Below are 20,602 nucleotides of genomic sequence, written 5' to 3'. Positions count from 1 at the left end.
AGTGAGATACAGAACTTGCAGAGCATTGCTTTGATTGGCTTGATCTAGGACTGCTGGTACCATCTATAAGGACTGGTAGATGTACATCTAAGTGAAATCATGCAATTTAATGTGAATTTGCTTAACTCAGGAGCTCCTGATGAATCTCACAAGGAAGACACAAGTGCTGAAGAACTGAAAACTACAGATGAAACTGTAGAGACAACAGAAGCAAGTACGTATATGTACTAATATTGTTATGTGAGGACATGGAAAATGGAAAAAAATAAATTTCCAATATAAATTCAATATGCATAATTTAATTTTAATGACCATTTATAATGACTTCTAAAATAGGCTGTAATCATTTCACCAATATTTTCCATTAGCTGTATCCAATAAACCTGCCACTGAGCATCCTGGAATCCAACCAGAAGAAAATGATCCCAGTGTTGAGACTGCCTGCAGAACTGCGGAGGAAGAAGCTTCAAGTGAAAAAAGTACAAATCAAGAAATTTCAAGTCAGCAAAGTGCTGAATCCACTGCCAACTTGCTTAGTGCAAACGATGAACCTCAGCCACACCCAGAATCCTCAGGGCTTGCAACTCCGGAAGATTGTTCTACCAGGACCTCAGCTCTCCAAGAAACTGATGACAGTGATGATGATCCTGTTCTGATCCCAGGAGCAAGGTATCGAGGAGGACCAGGACACAGGTTAGAGGAATACTTGTCTCTGTTGCTGCTTGGCAAAATGCATTTTTCTTCTAATGGAAGTATTAGAAGCCAATGCTTCATAGCCTTAATTTTAAAAGTTGGTTTTGCCAGCTTGATCAGCCTTATGGCTGAGCCTAATTTGCCTATATGTAAGATTTGTATAGCTACATTTTTCCCCTAGCCAGGCAAGCTTCCACACACCTAATATCTGCCTGTGCTTTGTTTTGTGCCTGCTAAATACCCCCAAGACTAAATGTTTGCTGTTCACTTTTGATAATTATGGCTCCAGTGAGAATAATCAGAAATTCATATAATTGCATTGAGGGCATAGGGGCCTAAACTTGCTTTTTCAGCTGTACTTTGGTATACTTGTATGTTTTTTCTTTGACAAAACAGAAGCTATGTTGTCGTTCATTAATGTTATGTTTTTCTGCAGTACATACATTAAGAGAGAGAAGCTCAATCATTCTTTTTATTCTCTGAAAGAGAAACTGTAATCCTTTTTCTCTTTTCAGTTATTGAACATCTATGTATAGGATTAAAAAAAATGGTTTACTGAAGGTTGCCGTTGCCAAGAAAAGGTGCATTTAATACACTTTGTGTATTTATTTTCTTCTAAAATAATTTACTGTTTGTCCACTTGGTAAACTTAGTCCCTAACTTAGTATTGCTTTTTTAATACCTTTGTTAATGAATTTCAATTGTTGGACTTTTTAAAAGTTATATGAATTACTTAAGCAACATCCTTGGAGGTAGTAAGAAAATCTTTCATTCATTTTAGATGTATAACTAGGTTAGATGCCTTAGCTTTACTCTTGTCCTCTTCAAAGTCAGTATTATCTTGCTATTAATTTCTTGTGCTCACAGTACAAATTCTTTGCTTTAAACATCACAATGTGTATTCATTAAATAATCTGAAGGAATTTAATAATTGAGTACAGAAAAGGTTTGAATAATTTGCAGTTTACGAAACAGTCCTAAGCTGCTTACATGGTCAGTGGTGACATGAAGGACAGTGGTTCCTTATTACGTAGCACTGATAGTTAAATAAGTGATATCTATTAAAGAGTCATCATGTACAGACTCTCTTAATCTGTTGATTTTTCACACAATGCTAAGTGAACTTGAATTGCAGATAAATGTCTTGTGGGGCTGGAAGAGTTCCTACTGCAATGCCAAGGTTAGTTATAATGTAGTCGATGAAGAGCAAGCTGTCAAATACTCTGCAATTTTAATCTCATTTCTGCTTTCATTAGGATTCTTAGCTTCTCTTCATGCACTTTATACTTTCTCTATTAGGTAACAGTTCTTATAGTAATGTAATTAGAATGATACTTCATAGTGTGCTACAGCTGTTACAGTTTCCCACTAGTGTGAACATCTTAATTGAAGTTGCTTCCATCTGACACTGGTTTTTCTCCTGTTGTCTATGCACTGAAATTTCTTCTGTAGAAGTTGAGATCTGTCATATATGAAAAATCATTCAACTAAATGAATGATGCAATTAAAATCCCTTATGCAGCCCCTTGCTCCCTTTTACTTTTCCCATATAAAACCTGACAGAAGCTACTGTTTAGTCAATACCAGTTTAGGATTGCCTCCAGGCTTTCATTACTCAGGCTTAAACCGACCACCTCATTTTATTCTACTTCTGTATATGTATAAACAGAGAACTTTTCAAGTTTAATTTCTAACAATACATATTTACTTTGTTCCCCTCTTATTCTTCTGGTTTCAGTTTCTAAATGCCCTCTAAGATACTGAAGAAAAGTGAGACAAGCTATGAGTAATGGAAAAGTATTTGGATATCCAGGGAGAGAGATTAGGCACCGGTGGTCTTAAAGTCCAGCTATAAGCCCTTAGTATTTATATCTCTCATGAAAAGGAGTGAAAGGAATTGAAAGTCCTCTCGACTATGCAACAGATGTTGTAGCATATTATCCCTTTCATAAACTTACATATCCCTTACGTAAAATCCCCCGATGCCTTAACAAGTGGGAAGTTGCTTCAAAGCATTCCTAATACAACAGGTATAAGTAGACCATAATCAGTCTTTTTGTTTTGTGCTAACATAGTGCTTTGAAATAACTGTTTTTCCATGCTCAGTGCATGGATGAACAGGATGAACATCATTTAAATGATGCTCATCCTGCCTGTTGTTGGCTTTTGTTTTGCTAGACTAAAGAGCACTAAGATTTTCTGTATTCTTAGCAGTAAAGTCTTCTAGTAATCTTCCAGCATTGTACTGGTTCCCATCTGTACTCTTTTTAGTTCCAACTCTTTCTTGAATCTGGTAGGCCAGAATTACGCGCACTGTGCTGTGTGGACGTTGCTAAGAATAATGGTATGAGTATTACTCATTTTCTAGGGAAGATTCTTTAGTGGTACCAATGGGATATAGTTGCATCTTTCCTCTCTCTTGCCTATGGCTGCCTCATAGTGGTGGCTTTTTGTTTTCAGGCTATTGAACTCTTTCCTTCATCATGTTCTCATGGATAATGTTCTCAGGATAATGTTCTCATCTTTTACCAGATGCAAGCTTGGAAGTATATGACTGTTCTCAAGGTCCTACAGTCCAATAGTCTTAAAATTACCCAATTTCACGTTCTCAATGCATAGCATGAGTACATTCCTACATTTTGCTCAAAGGTCATTAGCAATACATTGAACAAATTGCCTTCAAGGCCAGTAAGTCCACCAGTATGCTTCCTATTGTCTTACATTCTCTCTTTTCTCACTTAGAAAATTGTGTTACCTAACAATTCCTTTACTAAAGCTCATCTTCTCAGATTTACTTAATTATTGAGTTTCCCATGTGTCATCCCTGTGACATAATTAATGTCATTAATACAGAAGTAGCGTACTAGATTTTGTCTCTCTAGAATATCTAGGAGGTACTGGGTTTTTGTTTTCTTTGTTTGCTTTTTCTTTCCAGAGAAGTTATAAGGTTGTCCTGCAATAATGTAGCTTTTCTGAAACTAATTTATGCACATAGTGGCAAAAAATAATTTAATGTTTTTTTCTGGGACAAAAGAATTCTGAAACAGTGCTTAAAAATAAATAAATAAAAAATAATTAAAAAAAAAAAACCCACAACAAAACAGTTCAACTATTAAGCCTTCTGCAGTATATAACATCAGTAGTTTTTGTCTGGAGGACATTTTAGGATTTTTTACTTTTTTTTCTCCCATACCTGATTGTTTATGTATAGGAGAAACTCCACAGGTGGGGAAATGCGTTTGAAGAGACTGTCTCAGCTTTCCACTGTGAAGTAAAGCTTCCTCCACTGAGAAAGGGAGGGGAGCCTTCTGAACCTGTACTCTGAAGTCATGAACTTAAACTTCCTCTTAAGGAAAAGAAGTGGCTGAAGTACCCTCTTGATACCTCTTTTGACATTGTGACTTGAAGTTAAATAAATAGAGAACTTCCTGCTGCTTCAACTTTGCAGGTTTTGGACAATTTTTAGTAGGATAGATGTGGGTTTCAGATTTATGAACAGGTGTTTTTTTCAAATTTTTCAAATCTAATTTTTCAGAACATTCATTGTTTGATTCCAACTTTTAATGTGTTCAGACAAGAACGGGGTCTTTTTTATCTCACTTATACAATGTAAGAATTGATAGAAGGAACATGAACTCTTGCTGTAGTTCCTTAAATGTCTCAAAACACAATGAGGGTAGTTTGTGTGCAGCTAACCTGCCTGGGAAGACTGTGTGACAGATAGAGAAATGCAACCCCTGCACTTACATGAGTGTTTTGAAAAGGGCCTGAAATACTAGCAGCAAAATATGTAGAAATAGAACAGTCTTTTGTGGGTTGATAAATTGGTTAAGTCAACTGAATATTGATTGGGAATCGGGTTGAAATAGTTTTGATATTGAAGGATATTCATTGAAAGAATTGAGAATGTGACATCTCTTTTCCTGTAGCATTTCTGCAACCTCTGAACATCATTAAAAGAGTGGTGAAGATCAGTGGCTAAAAGAAGCTTCTATTTTGGATTGACTACAGGCTAGTCAATACACATTCTTTTTAATGTATAAGGAATTGCCTACAGTATTTTTCACTTAAAGAAAAAAAAAAAAAAAGCCACATGAAATGATTCTTTGTTTTACAAATATGAGAAGATAAACAGGTTTTGAAGTCTTAAATTAGGCCCATGGTGTATCTTCATTAAAATTTACTAAGTTTAGTAGTTGGAAAAGAGAGAGATAATATGGCTTACCTGGACAGTGTACTTTGTAATGTGTGTGAGGAAGAGTGAGGAATCTAAGAAAGATATATAAACCTTATGAGCAGAGAATTCTGTCTTTAACTGAATGAGCTTGATTTTCACAAAGTACAAAAAATCCAACTCTTTCAGGGCTGTTTTCCTTCTGAAATGACTTCATTACTTTTCTGTAGACTTGGACAAAAGCTGATCTTTGAGTGGAGGTGAAGTTTGGAAGGTTTTAAACTAGTGAATCAAAATTTGAAACAAATGCAAACATAAAATTGAAATAACAATAATGCAGCTGCTTCCATTTCTGCTATAATGTATGAAAATTACTGCATTTTATAGGATCTACTTTGTGTACTAATATGTAATCTGAATATTATTTTTGCTGAAATTGAGATAGTCTCATATACTAACACATTGAGCATAAATCTCCTCAACTGGAAGAAGTAGAACACATTTTGTAATGGATGCTAATCTTTTAAAAACCTTATCCATGATATCCAGCATTTTTGAATGACTTCAGTTGTTGTTCCCTTTGCTAGATATAATATCAGAGGAACAGCGATAGGTGATAGAATAATGAGGTAATTGATTCTTTTTTCTCCCCCCGCCCCCCTTATTATTTCTGTATAATGGATTTATCAGGTTCTTGTTTTTTGTATCTAACTGGCATTTTAAGAATTGCTATACTTAAAGTGCTATGAATTATATTTAGCTGCATGTATTTGCATGGAAATGGAAAAAAAAAAATGGCAGCGTATACATTTAACAACATTAACATTTTTATTGTGTGCCATAGAAATTAATGGAATTTGTAAAGTGTTAAGTTTGTGAAAAACAAATATCTTTTTTATTAGGCTGCTGATGAACGTTTAACTTTGCATCTGCTTTGTCTGGCACTAGAGAACACCCAGTTCTGAAAAAATATAAGATTTTACATCTTTTTTTTTTTTTTTCCCTGAACAAGATGTAATTATCAAAGGTATACTTGATAATGCATATTTATCAAAAAAGTGCTATTTCTAAAAAAAAAAGTGCTAAATATAATCAGGTTAAATGGAAAAGTCACTTGATCTCGTGTTCTTCACTGAAATACTTCAGTGAATCAGTTATAAGAACATGGAAGGTTTGAGAAACAGTTTGGCCATGTGCCATAAGAGGGAGGAATGTTCTAGTGTGATTTAATGCTAAAGCCTCAGGAAATAGAAAAAACGCCAGGGAAAATAATGCTAAAGATGAAAAATAACACACTGTCCTTGTGTGGCTACAAAGGAAAAGACATAGGATGTTGTTTCATACAGAACTTAACCTGAGTCCTGTATCTTAAATGCTCAGAGGAAAATACCATAGACACATATTCCATTGTCTTATATTTCAAACTCAGCTGTAATTGAAATACATAAATTTAACACAGTGATATCCGTAAGGGCTCAGGAGCCTGTGTTCTTTTTGCTGTATTGTACCTAACTTTCACAATCCTTTCTGTATTAAACATTTACCATGGAGTTCTTTAGCTCTTCAGTAATGTCCGGAAGATAGGTTTTGTTTGCTATAAATGTCATATAAAAATGAGTGATTTATTCAGCATAGAATTTTTTTTTCACTGTACTTTTCTCTGATTTTAGTTGAATTTAGAAAGGTTTGCATCTAAGGAGAATTGAAATACTGGTTGTGTGACTTATGGAAGGCATTTGGGTAAACATTTTGTCTTATGTAATCAGCAGTAAAATAAATTTTTGCTCTTAGGATGTCAGTGGGCTGTTAGTATGACAGTTGTGCTGCTATTTATGAACCTCCTTAACGCTTGATATTTGACAGCAGTAGTAAACCTCTTTCTGAGTGTCAGAGGCTTCCATAGGACCATGGGCATTTGGTAATTAAAATCAGAAACGCGATCAAATATTGACATTCAAGAACAGGATCTGTTTTAATATAGTTTAAAAACTGGCCACCTTCCTGAGCTGGATTTGACTTTCCTGATGACAGCTTATTTCTAAAGAGACGTGGTGGGAATTCTTGGGCAAGAACATGGTAGCGGGCAGGTGGATTTGTCTACGTGGTCAATGAAGAAGTGACCAAAAGAAACTGCTTCTAATGTAAAAGGAATAAGCCTTAGGTTCCGTGCATTGATTTGGATAGGAAAAAATAGTTCAGATGAGAAGATGGCAATAACAACAAAAACAAGCTTCAAACAGCAGCAGAGAAGGAAGCAGTGTTCCTGGTACCAAAAGCAGACAGTGTTTGGATGCGTTTCAGTGAATTTGGAACCTTAAAAGGCGAAGATCCTTCGTACTGGAGGACTCGATGCTGTTTCAGTTCAGTGATCAGAGCTGAGACAAGAAGAATGCAGGAAAGGAAGTGCGCCTGAGCTCCATAACCAGTTGCTGCAGCTGAACTTGGGAGACGATCACCTTGCAATAATGGTGTTGGAAAGAAGAAGGGTTATCTAGGATACCTGATAAATTTTGTGACAGCTGCACCTGGGCCTCTAACTAGAAAAATGTTTGTGGCTGAATTCCTGTAGATTGTTTGCAGATTCAGCTGATGGTTAATTGTGATGTTAGGTTTTCCTTCTTCTGAGAAACATAGAAGAGTGACTTTCAAAATAATTGTAACAAATAAGCACAGTTGTTTTAAAACATGCTGCAGACTTATTAACGTAGGCTGGGAACGAGGGTCCCCTGTTCTCAAAAAATGTATTTTCAAGAGGAATGATGTTTTAATTTTAAGAGAAATAATGTGCTTTAATAATAGGCTGCTTATTAGATTGTACATACATATTTCTGAACTCCTTATTAGATGTCAGAATTCCTAAACATAAAGAGAATGTCCTATGTGACAAAGACTTTTCTTTTGAAAACTTTATAGCTTACGAGTTTGCATCTTTTCCATTTTTCTGGCTATATAATTGAAAGATTAATGGTTACACTTGTGAATGCCTATTCAGTTAATATAGGTCCTAACTTAAATACGCTTTTGATCATTACTATTTATAACAATCAACTTTGGAGACTTGAATCGGGCTGATTGTAAGGGGCTCATCTTTCTTTCAACATCAATTTTATAAGATATTACACAAACACAGCAAAAAACTAAAGCTAAAGCTTTTTTAACCATATACCTTCAGATAAGATGGGAGTAGTGAATTATTCTGAAATCAGAGCTTAAGGACATAACTATAAGGACTGCTCTGAAAGTAATGCCCCCTATTTTAGTATATTGGCACACATTGTCAGAGGCAGATATTATAACAGAAGAGACTGAACCTTTCCAATAGCATTCCAGTACATATGGTTGCTGTGTGACAGATGGCAGCAAAGGGCAATCTGACAAAATGGCATCTGGCATGGAGGTGTGTATGAAGCAAAGGTGTGTCATTGAATTCCTCCATGCATCAACTTTCATTGACACTTGCTGAACATTTCTGGAGACCAGACAGTGGGTATGAGCACGGTGAGGTTCATTTCAGCAGTGGATGGTGGAGACATCAAAAACAAGTCACATTCTGGACAGCCATGCAGTCACTGTCAATGGCAATGCTGGAATATCACAAAGTTTGTGCCAGATGTGTCACACGAATGCTCACACAGGAACAAAAGAAACTGTATGGAAGTTTGTCAGGACCTATTGAACCAATCTGATGCTGAAGGTGACAGTTTCATGGATTGCATCATTACCAGTAATGAGATGTGTTGTCATCACTACAAACCAGAGTTGAAACAACAGTCCATGGAGTGATGATATATGAAGAAAAAGCTCAGGACTTAGCCCTCAGGCAGTAACTGGTACACATTTTTGGGATAAGAAAGGGATGATCCTTCTGGATTTCCTGGAGCCTGGGTAAACCATCCACTCTGACCACTATGTTGTGCTGCTACCTAAGCTGAAAGCTTGTACTTCTGGAATCAGGCCAGAGAAGAGGACAACCTTTTTCTTGCAATACGATGATTCCAGGCCTCATACCAGTTTGGGGACTGTGGAGCACACTGTCAGTCTCAGCTGGACTATCCTGCCATAGCTGCTGTATAATCCAGATTAGGCATCTTCTGTCTTCCATCTGTTTGGGCCAATGAAAGATGGACCGTGTGGGCAAGATTTTCCTAACAACAGTGTCTTCATAGCAGCTATGAAACACATTGGATTCCCCTCTGCAAGTGCAGATTTTTATGGGTGTGGCGTGCAAGCTCTTGTTCATTGCTGGTGAAAATGTACAGTTAATGGTGATGACTGTGTTGAGAAGTAGTATTTTGTAGCTGAGAATTTACTCTATCAAGTAGTGTTATTGTGCTCTTCATAGTTGTTGTAGTTACCATGGAAATAAATAGGAGGCATTACTTTCAGGGTGACTAACAGAAAACAATCAGTTTCATTAGCATTACAAGACATAACATTTTCTGTTCCATAAAAATAAGAACAATTAATAATTGTTTTTGTATCCAGCATTTTCAGCAAGTCTTTATTGTTTGGTGAATATGGGAAAATAGCTTGGTTTTATCAATTGATGAAGCTGCCTGAAGAATATTGACACAATGTGTACAAATTTTAACATCTGTCAGTTTACGCTTGGAAGAGTTTGCAGTTTGAAAGAGAAGCAGCAGCTCACAGTCAGACTTAGGCAAACCTCAGAAGAGAGAAGAATTGCACAGCACCCTTCGCTACCTCCTGATGGTTCATATCATTAGACTGCTGCCTAACTTTATGTTGCAATGGACAGGAATTGCTTATCACAAACAGAAATTAAAAACCCTAGACAAATATGTTTTTGTTTTCTTAGTGGTATTCGTTAGTGTGCCTTAGAAAATCCAAGATTAGATTGTGCTCATATTTATCTTTTATGGAGAAGACTTGCCTCTGCCAAGCTCCTGCTTGTAGCAGCATGTTACTGGAATGCATGATAACTGTCTCACAGTTACAGCCACGTGTGCCTGGCTGCAGTCTCCATGCTGAAGGTAGTCGTTGACTTTATAAGATAACTGAAGTATGAGTCTGTTTTTGTCTTTTAAAATAAAAGGCCTTAAACTCAGAACTTGAACTTAAAGGAAAGGCACTGTTTTTATTAAAAATGGCTTTTTGTTTGTGCTTTTATTTTAAAAATGCATGATTCTGAAGAGCCTTGACATTTTTGTAACAGGCTGCGTTGGGGAATTTAGATGGGGATGTGAATTTTCATAGGAATGCTAAGACAAAAGAAAACATATCCAAGAACTACTTTGGAACACCGGTTAGTTATTTAACACTATCTTTTGATCTCAAAACTTCTTAGATGCAATCTAGCAAGCATCTCTTTTGAAAGAGATGGATAAATTTCCTGCTGTGTCAAACCTAACGATGTTTAACTTTTCAACCTCTCTGCTGCTCATCTTTTTGTTAACTGATTAATATGGATGAATGCACCACATCCGAAAATCCACATGAGCATCACAGTGAGCAATAGCCATAAGGCTAGCAGGCATGTTCTTGAAATCAAAAAGGGTCTTACTGTGATGAGTAGCTGCGCTGTTTCTGAAGCCTTGTGGTCGTTGATGTGGTTGATAACAATTGTTATTCCCTTTAATTTCTCTCAGAAACAACTTCATTTTAAACAGATACAAAGCTAAATGTCTATAAATAATTGTTTAAGATTTCTGCAAGTAATTTATCTAGTTTATCAGGTGCCGCTCATTTCCATCACATAGAATAATTAACAATCACAGCATACTTATTTAGTATTTGTGTATGAAGGTGGAACTAGAGAACTACACAGATACGAAACTGGGGGAGGTAGAGAACTCTCACAAAGGAAACAGAAGTAGTCCGTTTTATGGAATTTGTCCAGACAGTTTTCCAGTAGAGGTGTTAGCTCACTGTTGAGTGGATCTGTTGACTAATACTTACAAACCTCCTCTAATTTCTATTAAAAAAAAAAAAAAAAAGTATTAAAATATCCTGTGAAGGTTTTGCCACATTAGAAGACTTGTCATGGTTTGACAGTTTTCTATAAATGCATGTATATTCTGTATTGATCATTTGGATTAATTTTCATCTTTGTCTAGCTGTAGGATAACAATTCATCTTAATTTTATTGTCCAACTTCCTCGTATGACAAAAATGAAACAAAAGCATGCAGACCATTGTTAGAGAGAATTATGAGATAGAGTTTTCTGGAGGTTTTTTTTCTGGGAAAGACTCCAGTTGCAGGAATCCAGAATCAGCAGTTAAAACACCACAACATCACTTACAGCCTAATTCAGGCTACTAGCCTTTGCACAGCAGTGTACCAAGGTTTCACATCTGTTCAATTCTGGATCAGTTTAGTTTTCAGGATCCTATATATTTCTATAGTTTGATTCCTTGCTTTCTGCTAAAATTTGTACCTACTCGTCCCAGAGGAATGATGTTCTCATTAGAGTATGTTCAGGACCTCAAAGCTAATAGCAACCCCGATAAAGAATGAAAGAAGAGCTAGGTGCACGTGGTTAGTTTGGTTATAACTGGAATTATAGGGATCTACAAACTTAGGGTTAAAGTGGAGAAACATTACACCAGGGTCTTTTCAGATCTTTATCAAGAAGTAGTTTCCTGGAACTAAATAGTCACAAAGCAGAATATATCATTTGGCTTATTTGTCTTTGTTATTCCAGGAAGACTGCTAACATAGGGGTAGTTTCTACAGTAAATTATTTCAAATCATTTCCATCCTTAGTAGGACCACTTGTAAAAGGTGTTTAAGCCCTGAACTGTATCATAAGGAAATAACAAAGAAAAGTATATTTTATGAAATTTGGGAGGAAAAAAACCACCATGAAAACCCACAAACAAATCACACTGGAAGGCACATTAGGTCCTTCATAGCTTTCTGTGTTTTTAAATGTCTGTATTAGCATAAATCTTTCACTTCAGAGTTTTGCTACCTCATTGTATTTGGAAGTTACCTCTAGCACTTCATAAAAAAAGCACGTGAATTTTGCCAGCACCTGATGTTTGTACTTCAGAGAGGCAATGAAATGTTGCATCACTTGACAGTCCGCTGTCTTGCATGCTGTTCTTGCTCTAAGTCAGGATGGATATCTTTAAAAGTCTGCAGTTTTACATTCGAAATAGCGTTGGTGCTTGTACCAAACTTATGGAGAGTGTGTTTGAGTGCCTAATTATTATCTTACAGCCCTGTTTTGATAGCCCATTTCTATGTTTGGAACTGGTCTTTCAGTACTGTTCTCTTTCTGTGCTATTTGTAGACGATCTGCTGTTGCCCGCATTCAGGAGCTCTTCAGAAGGAGGAAAGAAAGGAAAGAAATGGAAGAGTTGGAGACTTTGAACATTAGACGTCCTTTAATAAAGATGGTTTATAAAGGTCATCGGAATTCCCGAACAATGGTACAAATGCTTTGTTTGCTTCTGGAGCCATAGGTTTCTGTGTGGAGTGAAATAGTGTGGGTGCGACATTGACTAGCTTTCCAAAAAGGATGTTGTAAACACTTGCACTTGTGTATTCAGTCGGAAGTCATATGTATAATTTGCTCTAAATGAAAATGAAGATCAGCACGGCTCGTGTGGCACCATGTTAGACAATCAAGTTTTCAGCAGTTTGATTTTCTCCTTGTATTTTGTTGAAATTTCGGTGTTTATCTGTCAGCTTAAGTGATATAAAATGTGACTGCTTTCAAAATTATTATTGGATCCTCACTCTCCCTTCCAAGCTCTTTAAAGGGAATTAATGATTAAATTTTGAAGAGCTTGGAAGGGAGAGTGAGAATTCAATAATTTTGAAGAGCTTGGAAAGGAAAAGCAAGGATTCAATAATAATTTTAAAGAGATTTGACATATTTGAATTTTAAAAAGGAAATAACTGCTATTATTAATCTAACTATCAATACTAAATGCTCTGCCTTTTTCATACGAAGTGCATTATTTGAGGAAAAGTACAGCTAATGTTTTTAAAACAGTGGTGCATGAAAAACAAATGCTGTCTTCCTTTCTGCTCCTTTTTTTTTTTTTTTTTTTTTTTTGTCTTTTTACAGTACTTGGAAGGTATGAAGTTCTCAATGCTAGGTGATGCTTTGTAGAAATACTAAGTGACTTGTTTTGAAGATGATCTGAGGAGCAGTCCCTCTTCCTCCAAGAGCAGTTTTCTAGAGTTTAAATGAAAGGCCTTGATTACACTGTGGGGAAATTGCTTCAATAAGTGCATATTTCAGTAAGCATAAAACAATAAAGCCTAGAATAAATTTGATTAATGGCAAGATCTTGCACTGTGTTTCACAAAATAAATTTAATTACTCAAAAATGCATTAGTTTAAAAGTCGTATTATCGAGCACTTAGTTCAGAGATATTAAGACTAAGCTTTTCTAAGTGGTCTTCATTTAGTCTCCTTCTGTGTATGTGTTGTTGCACAGATTATTCCATGCACGACATTATTTAGCTTCTGAAGAATTTGGTTTGGTGTTTTAGCTTCAGTTTTACACGAGCGCTTCTGACAAGGCATGCATACAGTAGAAGACTGGAATGTTTGTTTCTATGTTGGCAGACACCATTTTAAATTTTCTTTTTTCTGATGGACTCCACTGTGCAGGAAGAAAGCTGGTTTCCATTTCAAATTTGTGATGGAGACAGTTTAAAGGACACACTCTCTATACACTTTCTCTGTTTCCTATACACTTGAGCTACCCAGGGATGAAATTGTCTTGTCAATGACATACATGTGTTATTTTGATCATATGTATATAAGAGAAATGAACTAACGTCAGGCATGCGATTGGTTAATTTGGGTGCTTTCTGACTTTTGAGAGTTTAATTTGGCAATCTCACAAAAAACTGTAATGATCATATTTTGTGTAATTCCTGTATTGTTAGAAAGCAAGATATTTGAAAAGAATAATAGCAGCAGTGTGATGGCAGGGGGGCAGGGGGTGGGATTTCTTATTTCTTTCTGCCTGTTCAGGGAAAGAATGATCTTGTGAGCCCAAACTTCTTTCTCTTCAGAATTTTTCTTTTGCCATGTACCTCAATTTCTCTGTTTCTCTGCTCTCTTTCTTACTAATTTTCTCTTTAATCATTTCTTTTTGTACATTTGCCATTCTTCCTTTCATTATACTCACCCCAAGTCCCAGATTCCCATTTTAAAAAGTCAGCTTGAAAGAAATTCTGTTCTTCAGTAGAGCATATTTATGTAATCAAGAAGCAGATGATAGATTAGGTATGCATGCACCAAAAGTTTGAAAACATAAAGTATTTTAATTATGAATTTGAAATCTGTTGCTTTATGTGATGCTAAAATTAAGTCATTTGAAAATTAGAAATATAAAATAAGCAAATGCTCAAGAGTATACGAAGAAAGCAGGAATGACTGAGAATAAAATAAGGTTATCTATGATTATGGATGGTTTGGATGCACTTTTATGTAACAAAACAATAAAAAGATGAGACCTATAAGACAAAAACTGCAGAAAGATGAAAATATTGGAAATGTGTCCTAGACTATAGATTCCAGAAATGCCATTTTCTTGGCTTATTTTTAGCTATGACTGTATCATAGGAACATACTCTTATAGACAAAGACCTAGCAAGATCCCAAGGCTGAAATTTGATAGTGGATGTATTTAATGCTGGAAATACAGTGCATATTTTTAACAGTGGTAATGGTTCAGCTTACTTATTATGGTTCTTTATCATGGCTTTTTTTAAATCTGCATAGCTGGGGCAAGGCACAGAACAGGGCTGTGTGTGTGTCCTTTCCTCCAGTGCATTTTTCTGAAAAAGCTGTGCAAAAGGAAGGGATGAAGGCGCTGCCTACTGGAGAGCTTTTTTGTGATGTGTTACGCAGAGCACAGTTCCATAATAGGATTATTTTTAAATGGTCTTCTGCCCTCTTTCGTACTTAGGTTTCTGTCTCTTTTGTGTGAGATTCCTTAATTATTACTATTTAAGAATATGATTTTGTGCTGTACTTCAAGCATTGGACAACATCTGTGTGGACTCTGAAAGCTGCTCTATGGGAAATTTCTGTTCATGTATCTCCTCCCAGGGTATGTCAATTCAAAAAAAATTAATGCACTCCAAGCTTCAGAACTATTTAAATGTAATCTTTTGTGTAGGTTTACATTTGAAAATTGCAGCCCAAAGATCAGATTAGTGTGAAGCTTTCAGCTCTTGCATTGTGACTGAGTTTGACTGCTCTTGAAGAAGCATCCCTTCTCCCTCTGCCATCCCATCTAACCTCTTAGTCTGTGGATGACTTGGAAGATGGCAAGTGAGAAAGCTAATGCCATCTAACCTGTCCTTCAGATAGTTCAGATGGTTACTATGACATCCTAGTTAGTGTAAAATCAGAAGATTACAGATTGATTTCTGAAGATTACAACCATTAGTGAAGGAAGTGACCCATTCTTGTTTGCTCAGAGTAATTGACGTCATTTGGATTACAGATGTTCAGACAGTGAAGGCAAGAGAGAAAGGCGTTGGCACAGAAAGATTATTCTGCATTTAACAAGCATAGTTGTTTCTTGAAAATTATTCTAAGTTTCTATTTTGGGTGTTCAGATGTTAAATTAGCCATGTTCTTTTAGGCAATAGTCATAAGATTATTGTGAATGTTACAGGTGTGTAGTAATAACAGCATTGCTTTTCAAGGAGATGCACATCTGATGCATCTAAGGAGGCCATTTGTTCCTGGCCTGCAATTTCTCTGTTGTTTACACAACTGTCTTCACTGCAACATCACTGTTTCATAGGGCTGCTTCAGCTACATTAGTTCCAGAACTCATAATTAATAAGTAATTTAATAATTACTATACAGGTAATTATTTACAAACAGTATTTTAAAAATAAAAATGTTAGTCTAATATAAACAGTCACGTGAATCAATATATAATAAATATAATTGGTATGTATGAACAATTATTAGATGATACATTATTTTGTAATCTGATAACCATGCTATGTTTTCAGGGAAGGGATGGGGACAAAGAAGAGAATAATAGAATTGTAGAATGGCCTGGGTTGCAAAGGACCACAACGATCATCTAGTTTCAACCCCCCAGCTATGTGCAGGGTCACCAACCACCAGACCAGGCTGCCCAGAGCCACATCCAGGGAGGCCTTGAAGGTGGTTCAGATTTATCTTCTCACTTGTCTCCCAGGGAATTTTGCAAGTCAAATATGAGCTAAGTTAGTTATCTTGTTACTGACTGTATTTGCTTTCAATTCTCAGAACCAAGGAGAGGAGAGCCTAGCCATTTCAAAGGGAAGGATGGTGACCTCAGTAGAAAAGTGTCACGGCATTGTTAGCAAATCACATCCAGAAGAACAACGTTGATGAGACTAAAAATACTTATGGAATTTGACATACAAATACCTCCTGAATTATAGCACTTCACATCAAGAAAAAAAGAAATGGAAGATATAGTACATCACTGCATAGTATTCTAGGTATAGCATACGTAGGCATGTTTAGCTGATTGTGAAGCTCTGCAACAAACTATATATAGTTACAGTGAGAAGTGTCTGGCTTCCTGGAAGTCTTCTCAGGGCCTTGACTCTTTCTACAGTATACTTCAGGGAGTGGCACATTCAGCCCAATTGTGTTTATTTACAACACACTTTAAGTGTGCACACTTTAAGTCACAGTGCAGTATTTTTTAATTTCTTCCTAGTTTTTTCTGATTTTTCAGGAATTCCTGAGTAAGTTTTGCATCTTTCAAGTAAAGTTATCAGTCTTATTGTCAGAGGTGTAGAATTTCCTCCTTCAAATGAAGGAGGTTTCCAATGTTTTCCAACAGGCACATAAAAAATCCTTCCTGACTGTTTTGACTACAGGCAATAATTACTGAGGCTTGAACTAACTTGTTATCAATAAAACTGTAGAGGAGTTTTCTGCAGGTTGAAAACAACAATGATCCAATTATTATTTTTTACAACTGAGTGACTTAATAAAGTTTGTGTGATATTAATCCAGCCACTGCAAAGTAAAATGCTCTGAACTGGTCGAAAGTGCTAGAATGACCTTCGTTATAAACTGCAGGCCTTCACTGAATATGCCACCTCTAAATTAGATATGTGTTACATATGAGCAAGATATGTGTTTAATTTTTTTTTAAAATGAAATAAATTTGGATATTGTGACAAGCACTTTTCACTGATAGCATGCAAGTATTCCTGATATCTGACAAATGTTAGTCATACAACTTCAGGCATTTCACAAGGACATCTGCACACCCTAACAAAACAACTGTAGGTACAACCATATGGAACAGAATGCCTCATCCCCATGTTTAAAAAAAAAATAGTGAAAAAATGAGACTATGATATTACAGGTTCCACTTGAAGGGAGAGCAGCTTCTACTTTCATCTGCTTAAGTAGACTCACTTCCCAAAAAGTGATTCGTGCACCCATCTCATCTCTCTGCAAAGTAACAAATCTGCTGTCGCACTCTGTAGACCTTCAGCTATAATGTAGTATCTCTTATTTATTTCCAATCTGCTGAGTCTCGTTTCTTAGTTAGCAGCCCGTTTGCTCTGGAGATCTGTAACCTTCTAAGTTTTCTTTTTTGACTGTTTTTCTTTAAATGTTTCCTTTAAATTTCCATAGGTGCTCTTTCTCTATTAGCAGAGCTCTGAATTCAGATGCAGCGGTACTGTAGAAACGGGATTATACTTTTTGATGTGTTTCTAAAGCTGGTAAAGTAATTGTAAAGTAAAGTAAATTGTAAGTAAAAGTAAAGTAAACTAATTGTGCTTGCTTTTTTATTACAGATAAAAGAAGCCAATTTTTGGGGATCTAATTTTGTCATGAGTGGTTCGGACTGTGGCCATATTTTTATATGGGATCGCCATACTGCTGAACATCTCATGCTGCTGGAAGCTGATAATCATGTGGTAAATTGTCTTCAGCCTCATCCATTTGACCCAAGTAAGATGGTCGCTTTCCACAGACTATATATTCAAGTTATCTGTATTGTTTCTCAAAACTCAGTCTTTAGTTCCTTATATAATAGACTCTCATTAAATTCTTGTTCATTTTTCCCAGTGTAAGTTAGATAATGCTGCTTTTAATTTGGTCTTGGGCTAATGACTTTGGCCTCATTCAGTAACTTACTGGAATGAAAACATTACTGACAGAGTATATACATAGAAAGCTGAGGTGGAGTAAAAAGAATCTTCATCTCTTGTTCCCCCTCCTAATGCATTGTTTTCCATGATGCTATTGAGTGAAATATGGGGGTCACTGAAATGTTGCCAACACTCTAGGACGTGATACTTGAGTCTGGTCTCTACTTGCTCTGTTTGATAATTGAGTGAAACGCATTTGCATTCTGTGGCACTGTGAGACTAGAACAAACAAAATTCATAGGAATCCTATCAGTTTGTATTTAGGGGGAAATATTTATAGAAAAGATGAACCAAAGTAGCAGAAGGAATCAGATGTCATCTGACACATGAATGAAAAATCTGAGCCATTCTGCAACTTCTACACAGCCAAAGAAAGCATTTGTGTTATTTTTCTTCATAGCCTACGTGGCTGTAGAAAAATAGTCAACTATAAAAATATAAAGTTAAAATAATAGCAGAAGAGCTTGGATTTTTTTCTGATGAATCCCACTGGATCATAGGATTGTTAATCTTACACAGATTTCCAGTTACTGAGATCTTTCTGTGGAAGTTTTATTCTCATAGAGTTTTTGTACAGTGATCTGGAAGATGTACTACCATGCTGTTTTGCATATTATAGAAGTGTTCCTAAGAGTATCCACTGCTTTTGTATATTTGAATACCAAAGACGTTTACATGAAGGACGCTGAAACTTTCAAGTGTACTTTCATATTTGGTATTATCTTGCTTCTGTCTAATGACATATTTCATTGATGATTGTTGTTACTTACTTATAGTTCTGGCCTCTTCGGGAATTGACTATGATATAAAAATTTGGTCACCATTGGAAGAATCCAGGATTTTTAACAGGAAACTTGCAGATGAAGTAAGAACCTTCCCTCCATTTCTCATTTATGTTGCGTCTTCTCATTCTATAGAAGTCCTTGCTGCAAATTACAGATACTGAATTAGCAGAATTATCTAATGTTAAAAAAAAAAGTACAAATAAAAAATTGTTCTTTATGGCCACTAACTTTCGTATCAGCACACAGATTCACTTTGTATTTCATTAACACTCCTACAAATTATATGATAGAATATGAAAATATAATAAATCATGTACAAGAAAAGCTGGAAAAAGCATGAAGAGTCAAATAGAGAAGGAAAACACAGAAATTAGAAATGAAGGCACTGATTGTATATAAACAAACTAACTGAAGGAAACAGTGATATACAGAAGAGCAAGGAACAGAAAAATCAATCCTATTTAATATTATATGACATTAAAAGGAGTTAAATTAAGAGTGCAAATCAGGAACTTTATGGAATAACATGACTTATTAAAACGTTGGGGTTTTTTTAGCACAATCTCTTGGACAGAAGGGTTATACTAGCCCGTATTTGTTTTTATTTTGCTCTATTAGTGCCACATCTATTTAAAAACAAAACAATAAGAAACAACTGCACAGCAGCACAACAGTCCTTAGCTATGACCCCTTTAAAAACAGGCAACCATCCCTGTGTGAGTTTTGAACACTTTGCCATTATTTTGGAAAAGTAGCACGGGGTGATGAGGTGCCTAAGTGTCGATTGTGTGATAGCTTAACTGATGAAATATTTGGGAGTCTGCAAAGTTCATAAGTATCTGTTGCTAAACATCAGTGTGTGCTAAAAGTAGTTACTGTGTTGATACTTGTGAAAGAAGGAAAAAAAAATGGCAATGCTGTCTTCTGAGTTTGGTTTTTTGAGGAATGGTCAGCTGTACAGAATTGCCTGGTAAGCAGATGGTGGCAGCAGAGAACGGGGTCTCTGACTCCTCTGGGAGGACATCACTGCCAACAATTGCAAGAATATTTTCCTTAGAAGAGGGGCAGGCTTAAGAAGGAGTCTTGGGGGAAAAAAAAAAAGAGAGAAATGCGTTATTTACCTGCCTTACAGCAGCTGTTCTGCAAGGAAGGATTGAATAATGGTCTGAAGTTCTCCCCATAGAGAAATCTGCATGCTTTGTAATACCAGAAAATGTGATCTGAGAGATGGGTGAATTAGAATTTAGTGGCAAAGCAGTAGGGAACTACCTTGAGCAAGAGAGGAGGCAGAAGAAGCAAAGGTGCTTGTTAGTGGAGATTTTTTTTTCCTTGAAACCAAGAGGGTAGGGAATGGCTGTTTCAAGTTACTAGAAAGCTGGAGATCTGTTCAAAAAAATCATGGAGCTGAAGAATGTTCCTGAACAGGAATAGAATAATTGCTTGTGTTCCTTGGATTTTTGCTAGAAATTTCAAGCAGCATGAAGGTAGGAGTTTGGGGTAACCTCATCTCTTTTCCTTCCCACATTCTTGGCTAGTGTTGGTGCTGGAACTTTGTTTTCTGCAATAGCTGCCATCTGTAACACTCTTTCTTCAGTCCTTCCTACTTCATGCAAGGTCTCATTTCTGAAAGTTTTTCTTAGCTGCCTGTCTGAATATCTGCTATGGGCGTCAGCAACAGAGTGATGATCTCATTAAAATACTCTTTAGGTAGACTAATAGATATCTGTTGGCGGAGTCCACTGTCTTACTTTTCTTACCACCATAGAATTGGTATAACAATATTTGTTAGTAATTATTAAAGTAATTCTCACTTAACGCAAT

At 36.1% G+C, this 20,602-nt stretch overlaps 1 protein-coding gene across 8 annotated transcripts in view; it reads left to right on the top strand.

Moving 5' to 3' along the window:
- The window catches only part of DCAF6 (DDB1 and CUL4 associated factor 6), an 82,272-nt gene that overhangs the window by 58,137 nt on the left and 3,533 nt on the right, over positions 1 to 20,602 (top strand). For 5 of the 8 annotated variants that reach the window (XM_052703080.1, XM_052703077.1, XM_052703069.1 and 2 more), the window contains 6 exons: positions 131 to 214; positions 369 to 693; positions 5,455 to 5,496; positions 12,127 to 12,265; positions 17,640 to 17,796; positions 18,773 to 18,861. In XM_052703080.1, the coding sequence (XP_052559040.1) occupies positions 131 to 214; positions 369 to 693; positions 5,455 to 5,496; positions 12,127 to 12,265; positions 17,640 to 17,796; positions 18,773 to 18,861 (836 nt within the window). The remainder of the gene's footprint in view (positions 1 to 130; positions 215 to 368; positions 694 to 5,454; positions 5,497 to 12,126; positions 12,266 to 17,639; positions 17,797 to 18,772; positions 18,862 to 20,602) is intronic. The other 3 variants (XM_052703081.1, XM_052703079.1, XM_052703108.1) reach the window with 1 other exon arrangement.

Source organism: Tympanuchus pallidicinctus, unplaced genomic scaffold (genome assembly GCF_026119805.1).
Source record: "Tympanuchus pallidicinctus isolate F22 unplaced genomic scaffold, pur_lepc_1.0 scaffold10, whole genome shotgun sequence".
NCBI classification, from domain to species: Eukaryota; Metazoa; Chordata; class Aves; order Galliformes; family Phasianidae; genus Tympanuchus; species Tympanuchus pallidicinctus.
Note: the sequence above shows the minus strand (reverse complement) of the source record. Positions and strands in the feature narration are given on the sequence as shown.